This window comes from Bos taurus, chromosome 1 (assembly GCF_002263795.3).
Source record: "Bos taurus isolate L1 Dominette 01449 registration number 42190680 breed Hereford chromosome 1, ARS-UCD2.0, whole genome shotgun sequence".
Taxonomy (NCBI): Eukaryota; Metazoa; Chordata; class Mammalia; order Artiodactyla; family Bovidae; genus Bos; species Bos taurus.
In genome coordinates, this window is record NC_037328.1 from 67,077,201 (window position 1) to 67,090,750 (window position 13,550).

At 39.5% G+C, this 13,550-nt stretch overlaps 1 protein-coding gene across 2 annotated transcripts in view; it reads right to left on the bottom strand.

Moving 5' to 3' along the window:
- HSPBAP1 (HSPB1 associated protein 1) overlaps nt 1-13,550 on the bottom strand; it is a 56,057-nt gene that overhangs the window by 13,005 nt on the left and 29,502 nt on the right. For both annotated transcript variants that reach the window (NM_001014911.1, XM_059880459.1), the window contains one exon: nt 10,876-11,057. In NM_001014911.1, coding sequence (NP_001014911.1) covers nt 10,876-11,057 — 182 coding nt within the window. The remainder of the gene's footprint in view (nt 1-10,875; nt 11,058-13,550) is intronic.

The window sequence follows — 13,550 nt, forward strand, 5'->3', positions numbered from 1 at the left end:
CTGGGGTTGGCAAAAGTCACGTCCCCTCTGGACACAGCACATACACTCCATGCAGGGAGCTTACCTGATTTCCTAATGCCTATTGGAATACCTGGTTCAGGTTAAGTGCTTAAAATCTTGGTTGCTTGGGAGGGAAAGAAGAATATGTTGGCTTATTGTAAATGGTTCAGGTCGAGACCATTTTTGAGCATCTGAGTTTCCCTGGTGGCTCAGATGGTAAAGAATTCGCCTGCAATGCAGGAGACCTGGATTCAATCCCTGGGTTGGGAGGATCCCCTGGAGGAGGGCATGGCAACCCACTCCAGTATTGTTGCCTGGAGAACCCCCAGGAGAAGAGCCTGGAGGGCTACAGTCCATGGGGTTGTAAAGAGTTGGACACGACTGGGCAACTAAGCACATAACAGCATACTACATATCTAGTATAATGCTGAATGTCTGGAATACAAAAAATTAATACAATACAGGCCCTCCTTTTAAATCTAATAATGGAAGATAGTCCCATAAATGGACTCGTCCCATAGATTGGAAGAACTGCTTTGACAGATGTGAGCAGAAAGCATGCTGAGATCACCGAAAAAGGGCACCCGGTCCAAGCAGGGAGCTTAGGGAAGGTCCCAAAAACCTGGTCTTCGGTGAACAATTCATCATACCTCAGTTTGGAATTTAAAGGCAGCTGAAAGACATGCAGTACAAAAACAGAAAACAGGGATCTGCCTCATCTAAGAAGAGGCTGGTTTAAGTCACTCAATCTTCTTATAGATACACCTCTTTGGAAATTTAAGGAATACCAACACCCCTTTTCTCAGAGAAATGAGTGCGCGCACACACACACACACACACACACACACACACTCTCTCACATGCACTTTCAGGGGGTCAGTGGACTGAGCCCAGGTGAGACTGTTCTAGAGCACTGCTTCAGAAAAAACCACGAGGGGAAAGTTCTACCGGGTGTGTGTGTGGGGGTGACCATACGAAAAACTGACACAAGGCTTCCCGTACCTCTTATCTAACACAGTATCACTAAACAAGGAAAAATTATTTTGAAATGATTACATCAGGGTGACCTAAACTACCTAAAATTCAGCTGCAAATTGTCTGGGAGCAAAACCACACGGAGGAGGGTTTGGGGCAAAGTGGCAGAGAGAGTAAGTTAAAGTAAATTTGTCAAAAAACAGACAACACTGAGTGTACCTATTTTGACTGTCCCCTCAGGCTCTTCAGAGTTGGGAATTTCTTGCCTTTTTCTTATGAACTGTTGCCTAGCCGTATTTCCTTATTCTTGACTTTGTAGATTTTAGGAAGCCATGGAACCCTACTTTTATCCCTCTTAAAATGAATCTTAACTTTCTGCCTGCTGTTTTATAATGTTTAAATCAAGCTACATACACGACTCCTAAACTTTCATCTCCAGTCCTGAATTCTCTTCTATTTACCACTAAATTTATATATTCAAAGGCTAACAAGCTATCACTTTTGGGTTATTGAATCCATATGGTTGGACAGGCCCAAATCACAACATTTTATATGCATCATCTCATTTAATCCTAAGAAACTGAAAGTAGTTATATCCACTTTATGCATGTGGAAACTACGGGGCAGTTCTGTCGTTTTAACAATATTGTTAAAAAATGTGGAGACATTTTTGATTGTCATAATAAACAGGACAGGGGTGCCTTGGCATTCAGTGAATGGGCATGAGGGATGCAGCTCAACACAATATAAAAAAGTTTTATTTTGTATAACATTTATAACACTGGAAAAACTGATCTTGTCTCAGTTATCTGAGACTAGAGTTCCAATTCTAATTTCACATAATCCTTTCAAAAACAAAAGGATTTCTGCATGGTATTAATACATGCTGAATTTCAGAAACACAATTACTAAGTAAGTTGAGGAAGGATTGTATTTTTGTGTTTCTGCAGCTTTATCCAGAGCAGTTCACCACTTTGAAATATAAGTCACCAACAGCACTGAAACTTATATGACATTTGGGTTGGAAATATATACTCCAATATCAGTCTGTGCTGGTACTGTCTCATCATGGTGACTGTATGTGTAGAGATACAAATACACTTATTTAGCCTCATTTCAAAATGTTAAATATAAAATATTGGAAATATTCACTGGAATTTTATCTTAATTCTTCAAAACTGAACCTTTTCCTTGTAGACAGGTACAAACATCTGATTAATTCATTATGTCTTCTAGTATAGCCATGATTGAATTATTGACACATTAAATCACACACTTCTTAAATTCTCATGTATTTTAATAGTTTTAAAAAATTATTTGTAGAGGTAATTATATTACCCGAAAACTGCATTTCAGAACCATAAAGGGGATACAGATTCTGATATGAGGCCAGAATACTGGAGCGGGTTGCCATTCCCTTCTCCAGGGGATCTTCCCAACCCAGGGGTCAAACCCAGTTCTCCTGCATTGCAGGTGGATTCTTTACAAGCTGAGCCACCAGGGAAGCAACGTGAAAGTCGCTCAGTCTATACAGTCCATGGAATTCTCCAGGCCAGAGTACTGGAGTGGGCAGTCATTCCCTTCTCCAGGATATGAGACCATGCTCCACCATTCTCTACTGCTCTCCCATCAGGGACCACACATCTCCCTGCCTTTGCTCCTGCTGTTGCCTCTGCATGGCCAGTCTACTTACTACCCACACCCCAATTCACATTTCTCTTTTGAGACCCACTGCAGATGTCAATTCTTTGGACATTTCCACACACACCCCTCCCTGTTCCTACCACATGCAACCTGGTTATTCTCTTTTGGTCTCTCTCTCTCAAAGAACTTTGATTCTTTGTCTGTCTGACCCCTTCTCCTCAAAGCAGCAAAAGTAATATTAATTAAGAAAAAAAAGAATGATCTTAAAATATTAAGTCTTGTCCCCTCCTTTGCTCCGCAGTTAGAATTACATCCAAATGCCCTCTATCATGGGCCTGAATGACCAGGTCCTTCTCATCTCTCTGACACCTTAACCCTCTCCATCTCACTGGCCAGGCTTCACCTGATACTTGCTTTTTTTTCTTTTTGGTGAAAACATTTAAGTTCTACTTTCTTAGCAGATTTCAATTACACAATACAGTATTATTAACTATGCTGTTGTGGAGTCTCTAAGTGGTGTCCCATTCTTTTAAGACCCCAAGGACTGTAGCCTTCCAGGCTCCTCTGTCCAGGGGGGTTTCCCAGGCAAGAATACTGGAATGGGTATAGCCATTCCCTTCTCCAGGGGATCTTCCTGACCCAGGGATCGAACCCAGGTCTCCTGTATTGCAGGCAGATTCTTTTTATTGTCTGAAGCCCCTTAGATGAACACTATAAATTAGCAAGTGCTTATGGCTCTTTTTTCCTTGAAAAAATTACCATACATAACATAAACAGAAAAGAGGTAGTTAACTCTACCTATAGACAGGCTTGGATAAATACCCAAATTCTAACATCCAATTTGCCTCATTAGAAAGCATCATTGACCATCAAGCCCCTTTGAACATGACTAAACCACCTGGCTCAATTTCAACATACTTTCATTAACTATGTTATGAAGCCCAAGACAGGCTAGAACTAATCTTCCTTGTGTTGCATTTTGAGATTCTGTGTCTTGGTGACTTAACAAGGCTCCTGACTCTCCACAGTCAATCTGAATCACAACATAAAATGGAATCCACCTGGGAAATGTTCTTGGGGCAAATCGCTTTGCTATATGTTGATTCTTAATAGCTTCAATTGTTGTTGTTGTTCAGTCACTAAGTTGTGTCCGGCTTTTTGTAAGCCCATGGACTCTAGCCTGCCATGCTCCTCTGTCCATGGGATTTCCCAGGCAAGAATATTGGAGCAGGTGCCATTTCCTTCTCCAGGGGTCTTCCCAGATCAGGGATCAAACCTGTGTCCCTTGCATTGGCAAGTGGATTCGTTACTACTGAGCCACCAAGGAAGTCCACAATAGCTTCAATTACAATGATACTCATAGGTGGCTATAAAATGTAACATCTGCCATTCTTACCTAATGAGTGAAAGAAATTTTGTTACTGTCACAAATCCCTTCCCTTCCTTGCAAAGTAGAGAATAAAATGTTCCAAAAAATGCATTGCTTAGATCAGTCAATGATGTGATGTACAGCTAAAAAAATCAGACCAATTTTATGTGCCAAATGAGAGTTAGTTAAGTGTCAAAATCATAATTTTTGGCCACCTTTAAGGCTATAGGATGTTTTCCAACAATACCAACATTTTGGCCAGTGTATTTATCAGTATATAAATATCATATATTTATCACGGAATAAGAATAAGTAGAGGATATAAGTAAACACTTATAAAGCTAGTTATAAGGCTGAAGAGAGCTAAGAATTTCCTATCAAAATTGACAAATGCTACAACTGATTAACTAGAAGCCACAGAAAACTGGATGAGGGTGAACTTGGGGTTTAAGTTAAAACATTCTGTGAAGGGTCCTAAAGACCAAAGAAACAGCAAAACAAAAAATGGTAAGACTAGGGAAAAAACACACTTATGTAATCATTCAAATATTCATTATATATTCAGCACTATGTTAGCAGTCTGGAGGAATAAAAAATTTTGTTTCCAAAGAGTTTACAATGCTGTTAGGGGAACAAGATACAGGCAATCTATGTCATGCACTGTTTAAATAACAATCCAAATAAAACATACAGGGATGAAGGCAAGGGACAGATGGATGTAAGTACGAGTGGCTGAGAAGACTTCTGAGCCAAGGGTGAATCTGAGCCAGGCCCTAAGAAGTTAAATACTAACAGGCAGAAATTGAGAAGAGCGTAAGCAAAGGCCAGAAGACAGAGCACATTTGTGGTCCAGCATTGCAAGGAGATGCAGAGGAGACAGGCTGCGGTTACACTGGGGAGAGTCTTCAATGCTATTTCCCTTACACAATTTAAAGCTGCTTCCATTGTGGCTCAGCTGGTAAAGAGCAGCTTCTGCTACTGTGTGGGAGACCTGGGTTCAATCCCTGGATTGGGAAGATCCCCTGGAGAAGGGAAAGGCTTTCGCACTCCAGTATTCTGGCCTGGAGAATTTCAAGGACTGTATAGACCATGGGGGTCGCAAAGAGTCAGACACGACTGAGCAACTTTCACTTTCAATTTCAAGTCATGAAATGGTTGTGAATATAATTTCAATATTTTCATAAGAAACTATTTTAGAATTAATTACAGGAGGAGTCAGAACTAGAAGAGTAGAGAGTAATTTCAGAAGGGACGATGTAGAGATTCTTAAATAGGATCACAGACCTCTTGGGGACCCCTGAGACCATTTCAGGTGATCTGTGAGGTATTTTCTTATTTCACTGTGTTGACATTTGCATTGAAGGCACAAAAACAATGGTGATCAAAGTGTCGTTGTCAGGCTGTGGAACCAAAGAGTACTAGTAGCACTGCATTTTTAAAAACAGCCTTACTGAAGTATAATCGAGGTGCAATAAACAGTGTATATTTAAAGTGCATAATTTTATGAATTTTCACCTACATATACACCTGAAAAACAATCACTACAATCAGGGTGACAGACATTTCGGTCATGTCCAAAAGTTTTCCTATAACCTTTTGTAACCTCTCTCTACCTCTCCTTCTTAGATCTATTTTCTGTCACTATAAATTGTAAAGAACCTGACTGCAAATGCATGCGACTAAGAGATATGGGTTCGATACCTGGATCGTGAAGATCCCCTGCAGAAGGGTATGGCAACCCACTCTAGTAATCTTGCTGGAGAATCCCATGATAGAGGAGCTTGGAGGGCTACAGTTCATAGGGTCTCAGAGTCAGACATGACTGAAGCAACTTAGCACAATTTTATATAAATGGAATCATAGTGCAAGTACCCCTTTTTCTTATTAACACTATCCAAAGGCAAACTAAACAAAGTAGATTTCAGACATCAGAAAAAGGAAGAACTCAGAAAAGAGAGGATCATCACATTTTGATAAAATATCAATCCATTAAGAGGAAATAGTAATCCTAAATGTGTATGAACCTAAACTGTTACTAGTTACAAAATACACAAAACAAAAACTGACCAACCTAAAATGAAAAAGAAACAAATATACAACTCGAGTTGAGAAATTTCAGTATCTATCTCTATATAATGGGTAAAACAAGTATCAGGTAATCAGTAAAGATACGGGAGACATGAGCAATCAACTTAATGGACATTCATAAAACAAAAACAGCAGAATATACATTACTGTCAAGTGCACGTGGGACATGTATCAAGATTGACTATATTCTGGGCTGTAAAGCGATAAATTTAAAAGGACTGAAATCATCAAAGTATGTTCTCTGAACACAATGGAATTAAATTAGAAATGAATAACAGAAAGACAGCTGGAAATCCCCAAGTATTTGCAAAATAAACATTACACTTCTAAGTAATCCATAAGTCAAAGAAAAACATCACAAGGGAAATTAGAAAATATTCTGAACAGAATAAAAATGATCTTGGAAACTTGTATCTTGAAACACATGAGCTAGAAAGCTTCCTAAAACTTAAAAGACTTTTCTGATAAGAATGGTGATGCTATTTACAAATGTCACTTTTCGAAATAATGAAGTAAATAAAAATGCATCAACATTTGGAAGATCTATACACCACTACTGAAGATCCATTCCAGGAAAGATAGACCAATGGATTTTACTACGAAGGGTTCATTGATTATGGGTTCAGATTACTGTAACTAATGAACCTTTAAGAGACTACTCGTTAGAGGTAGAAACAACTCAAATTTGGTGGAGTATTAAAAAAAAAATCCACAATTATCTAGAAAGGTTGCCAAAATGCTCCTCTCTTTTTCAGCTGCATATGTATGTGAAACCAGATATTCTTCATACACTTCAAACAAACCAACAAATCGCAACAGACTGAATGACGCAGATAGAAAAAATCAGCTTTCCTCTATTCAACTCTTGTGCTTAGTTGTGTCCGACTAGTTGGTTGCCATGCCAGACATTAAAGAGACTTACAAGAACATAAAGCAATGCCACTCCTCTCCTAACATTAAAATATTGGTGAATATAATTATTTTCATAAAAATAATTTATATTCACATACAATGAGTTTATTTTAAATAAACATTTAAAAATTTATCAGTTTTAATGTTTACCCACCATTTTAAGACAGATGGAAGAAAGCCTGAAACAAAAGTAGTCAGATTTAGTGACTGAATTATAGTGGTAAAAGTAAAACAACTTAGATATCTTAAATATAAGACTTTGTGCTCAGAAAACTGAGATAAAAAAATGATATAATCTTAATGGACTTGGCTGTTCATAGCAGATTTGCCTGTTCTAATCCAGAGAATTAATCACCATAATGTGAGCTGACAGAAAACTCATTCAACTAAAAATATCAGATTGTATAAGGGCTCAAATAGAATTCCAGCACATTACCAAAAGACTGTCTTTTATACCCACGCTTAAGGGAAGGACACATGTCTGCACAGTGCTGCCATGCCTGGGCTGAGACAGAACAACTGATGGGGTCAGTTTAGAGATTCACCCAAGGCAGAGTGAGACAAGATTCAGCACAGATAGAAGGCCTTCATCCTAGCTGTGGAGTCATGTATCCGAGCCTTCTGCAGGCATACAGAGCAGCAGTTAAAGCCTGGGGGGCAGGCTGCTTAGGTTATTCTTTTCTTAGCTGTACAATTTCAAAAAAAGGTTTACTTAACGTCTTGGTGCCTCATTTTTCTTAAAACAGGGATATTATTAAATCATAGGTTTATTGTGAGGACTACAAAGGTAAAGCACTTTGCTGTTGCTGCTCAGTTGTTCCGTTGTGTCTGACTCTTTGCGACCCCATGGAATGCAGCATGCCAGGCTTCCCTGTCCTTCATCATCTCCCGAAGCCTGCTCATACTCATGTCCGCTGAGTTGGTGATGTCATCCAACCATCTTGTGCTCTGTTGTCCCCTTCTCCTCCTGCCTTCAATCTTTCCTAGCATCAGGGTCTTTTCTAATGAGTTGGCTCTTTCCATCAAGTGGCCAAAGTATTGGAGTTTCAGCATCAGTCCTCCCACTGAATATTCAGGGTTTATTTCCTTTAGGATTGACTGGTTTGATCTCCTGGCAGTCCAAGGGACTCTCAAGAGTCTTCTTCAGCACCACAGTTCGGAAGCATCAGTTCTTCAGGGCTCAGCCTTTTTTATTGTCCAGCTCTCACAGCCATATGTGACTACTGGAAAAACCATAGTTTGACTATACAGACTTTTGTGGGAAAATAATGTCTCTGCTTTTTAATATGCTGTCTAGGTTGGTCATAGCTTTTCTTCCAAGGAGCAAACATCTTTTAATCTCATGGCTGCAGCCGCCATCTGCAGTGATTTTTGAGCTCAAGAAATTAAGTCTGTCACTGTTTCCACTATTTCCCATCTATTTGCCATAAAGTGATGGGACCAGATGCCATCATCTTAGCTTTTTGAATGTTGAGTTTTAAGCCAGCTTTTTCACTCATCAAGAGACTCTTTAGTTCCTCTTTGCTTTCTGCCATATCTGAGGTTATTGACATTCCTCCTGGCAATCTTGATTCCAGCTTGTGCTTCATCCAGCCTGGAATTTCATATGATGTACTCTGCATAGACATTAAATAAGCAGGGTGATGGTATAGAGTCTTGATATTCTCCTTTCCCAAATTTGAACCAGTTTGTTGTTTCATATCCAGTTCTAACTGTTGCTTCTTGACCTGATACAGGTTTTGCAGGAGGCAGGTAAGGTGGTCTGGTATTCTCATCTCTTTAAAAATTTTCCAGAGTTTACTGTGATCCACACAGTCAAAGGCTTTAGCATAGTCAATGAAGCAGATGTTTTTCTGGAATTCCCTTGCTTTTTCTATGATCCAACAGATGCTGGCAATTTGATCTCTGGTTCCTTTGCCTTTTCTAAATCCAGCTTGAACATCTGGAAGTTCTCAGTTCACGTACTGTTGAAGCCTAGCTTGGAGAATTTTGAGGATTACTTTGCTAGGATTACTTTGCAATTGTGCGGTAGTTTGAACATTCTTTGGCATTGACCTCCTTTGGGAATGGAATGAAAACTGACCAAGTATTGATAAATATTATTATTATTATGTTTTACCTGAAATATAGAATAATAAAATACTAGTCTAGGACTTTCCCGGTGGCATAGTAGATAAGAACCACCTCCCAATGCAGGGGACATGGGTTTGATCACTGATCCAGGAAGATCCCACATGCTCTGAAGCTGCTAAGCCTGTGTGCCACAACTACTGAGCCAGTGCTCTAGAGCCCGCAAGCCACAACTACTGAACCTGAGAGCTATAATGACTGAAGCCCACACATCTAGAGCCGATGCGCTACAAGAGAAGCCACCACAATGAGAAGCCCGGACACTGAGAGCAGCCCATGCTCACTACAACTAGAGAAAGCCCATGCAAAGCAGCGAAGACCCAGCACAGCCCAAAGTAAATAATAAATTAAAAACAAATACTAGTCTAATATGTAGGATGGGTTAGGGTATGAGAAATATAATGAAATACTCTAAAAGTTAAGTATGATTTCTGAAAGGTCTACGATTAAAGTTCCATAGAGTAATCACAATTAAGGTTATTAAAGTATTACCTCAAAATTATCATTTAAAAATGAGTAAATAGTACATTGATATAGACTGGATTCAGAAAGCATCTACTGAATGTTTTCAAAATCAATGCATTTCATTCATGGTTGTGAGAAAAAAAGTATCCTCAGCTAACAATTATGAGCCACGAGACACGTTTTCCTTTCTTTTACAAAAAGGATACTTTATTATAAGAAAACATTTAAAATGTTAATAAAGGAAAGATACAAAGTATTATTGATTGCCGTATTATAACTGTGAAAACACCAGCGTTCAAACCTTGACTCAAGGTGAAACAGAAAAATGTAAGCTCAATGCAAAATGACTCGAGAGTCCAAGGACTATCAGCCTGTATGAGAGGAGAGTCCAGAGGGTGTGTGGTGGTGACAGGCGAGAGCAGTGGGTAGGGGTGGGGAGGTGTAAACAGCCTGCTGTGATGGTAAAATACATCCCGAAAGGGCAGGATGAAGAACTCTAGAACCTCGACCTGATGGTGGGCAAGGCAGAGTCATTCAGACAGCTTCCTGGGAAGACTCCCATTCCTGGCCCATGTGCCTAAGACAGAGACTAGAGCAGGGAGTTTGCAAAATCACCCCACAAAATGAACTGGCAGTTTGAGGTAGAAAGCATTCGAAAAGAGGATACCGTAGTTTGCAAACTGCTGTTGGTTATGTCAACACATAGCAAAGGATTTCCACATTCTTACTCCTGCAAGTGCCTGCACACTTCTGTAGGACTTCTACAGTGAATCTCTGGGAGCCCAGCACTTTCTGCCTCAGGCCATAAACCTGCATTAAGCACCCCCCACCCCCTTACCCCCCAAGCAATGAGAGCAGGCAGCAGTAGCCAGGAGGGTTTCTAGGATCCTAGGAATGCTTGAAAGCTTCTTCACGTAACCAGCTTTGCACCTCCATCTGCCTGCCTGATAGAATAAGAACTTAGATGAAGGTCAGGAGGAAATGAAGTTGTATACACAATCTATGTTTCTGACATACTCCAAACTGATTCAGGTGCTGTTTAAAAGGCAAAGGAGAGACTGTGCAGGAAGTTTGGCAACTAGGAAAACAATAAGAAGGCTGTTGACCTTGGTAGGCCAAACATTACACTTCCTTTGAGTGAGTCTTTGGGCGTGAGTGGACAGAATACGCAAGACTCACTGTGACTTTTGAGAGAAAAAGACAGTGAGGAAAAGGGTACCTTGAAGATTCTAATTTGTGAACTTTTCTCAAGAATAAATTATACCATGACTAAAAGAAATATACTGACTTACCTGGAAAATATCTGTCTTGTCTTCAAATAAACTGACAAAATATTTATAGTCAGCATAAGCCCAGAATTTGGAATGATCATAGTCTCTAAATGCTCCAGAAATACTAGACTGGTCAGAGTTCCAGGAAAGAAACTCTTCAAGTGTAGCTTCTACATAATTACATGCGGTTTCAAACTGAGGAGCTGCAACAGAAGAGAACCCAACTTTAAATGCATACACAGTTTCCAAATATTGTTGCTTTTTCAAATGAAGATCATTTCAACCAAGAAATTACTATTTAACATTAATTAGAAATTAATTATGTACTTGCTAAATAATTAGAGCCATATATAACACTTAACAATATTCATGATTAAATTTAAAAGTAAAAAAACACAAATTTAATCTTTAGATTAAAGACTACTCTTTCTATAGCCTGATGCAGTGATCCAGAGGAATACTTTATCAATTCTCCAAGACCTTTTCAGGGAGCTGTGAGGTCTGAACTATTTTCATAATAATACTACGACAGTATTTGTCCTTCTCACGCTTATTCTCTCACAAGAATACAATGGCGTTTTCGAGGGGCTACATGACGTGTTGATGTCACTGCTGTGACAGCTAGTAGAGTATGCGCTTATATTCTTATATTTTTAAATGTCTGTAAACAAAAACAAAGAGAACTGCTCACCAACCAGTTCTACAAGGATTAAGTGGTAGCCCACTGCAGTCACCAACAGTGTACTCTCAGAGGAAACCAAGACCATAAGAGGATGAAGCACTCTGTGGTTCAGATAGAAGAAATTAAGACCATAACAGGGTGCTCTGTGCTTCGGACGAGCAGGCCTCTTGGATAGTTAGATGTATATCTTGGGAAGAACTTCAATGACCAGATTCTTGCATCTTCCTAAAGAAAAGCACTAATATCATTAACTTTATATATTGGTTATTTGTGACTACCAAGATGTCTGCTTGACTCAGATGTTCCCTAGCCCAAATTCATATATATATACAGGCTTCTTCCCTACTCTTTGGAGTAGTTTTCTCAGAGCTCCTGAGAGGCTCTCTCCTGTGCTGAAGTTCTCATTGAAAGAAAGTGAAAGTTGCTCAGTCCTGTCCAGTCCATGGAATTTCTCCAGGCCAGAATACTGGAGTGGGTAGCCTTTCCCTTCTCCAGCAATCTTCCCGACCCAGGAATCGAACTGGGGTCTCCTGAATTGCAGCTGGATTCTTTAACAACTGAGCTATTAAGGAATTAAGACCCCCAATAAAACTTAAACTCATAGCTATCTTTTCTTTAACTAGACATATCTCGGTTTTAATTAGTAATAGTAATTTAAAGTCCGTTTATTTATTCATTAACTCATTTATTTCAGAATCATTTATTAAGTACCTAATTTGTAACTAGTATTGTGTTCAGGTTCCTGATGCTGGGAAAGATTGAAGGTGAGAGAAGGGGACGAAAGATGATGAGATGGTTGGATATCATCACCAACTCAATGGACATGAGTTTGAGTAAACTCCGGAGTTGGTGATGGACAGGGAGGCCTGGCGTACTGCAAGTCCATGGGGCCTCAAAGAGTAGGACACGACTGAGCAACTGAACTGAACTGAATGGTAAGTATCACGAGATATGCTAATGTTAATGCTAAGTTATTTCAGTCGTGTCCGACTCTCTGCGACCCCATAGACGGCAGCCCACCAGGCTCCCCCGTCCCTGGGATTCTCCAGGGAAGAACACTGGAGTGGGTTGCCATTTCCTTCTCCAATGCATGAAAGTGAAAAGTGAAAGTGAAGTCGCTCAGTTGTATCCGACTCTTAGCAACCCCATGGACTGCAGCCCACCAGGCTCCTCCATCCATGGGATTTTCCAGGCAAGAGTGGGGTGCCATTGCCTTCTCCATCATGAGATATAACCTACATCAACCAAAGCTCACTCACTGGGGTACTCAATCATTTTTTATTTATTTAATTTGGCTGTGCCGGGTCTTAGTTGTGGCATGTGGGATCTAGTTCCCTGACCAGGGATGGAACCTGGGCCCCCTGCATTGGGAGCATAGAATTTTAGTTAATGGAAAGTCCCCTCAATTATTTTAAGCATAAAGAAATCCTGAGTCTAAAAAGTTTGAGAACTACTTCTGCAAATTAAAAAAATAAAAATGGCAACACTATCTTTTGAAAGCTTTTTGACTTTATACTGTACATTTATCATATAGAGCTCCTTAGAATCTGTCCATTAAGTGGAGAATGGCAATTTAAAGTCTGTTTATTTATTCATTAACTCACTTATTTCAGAATCATTTATTAAGTACCTAATTTGTAACTAGTATTGTGTTCAGGTTTCCAGGAACATAAAAGAAATGGATAATACTCTTGAATTTAGAATATATTTAGACAAAAAGAAAACTTTAACCAGAATAACAGGGAATGTGAGGCATCATATAATTAGATGCAAAATTCTGTGCCACAGAGAACCTAGGAAAAGGCAAAGATCGGAGATGAGGGTTGATCAGGAAAGCTTGAAGCAAAGTCTGCTGTGTGTCCAGAGTGGTTTGTTCCTACGGGTAGAACTGTTTTATTTATACAAGAATTATTATTCTAAATAGTGATGAAATAATTTCTCTTTTGCAGTTAGCAGAATACTCTAAATGTACACTGGAATGTTAGTATTCAAGTAATCTGATGACAATCTATTT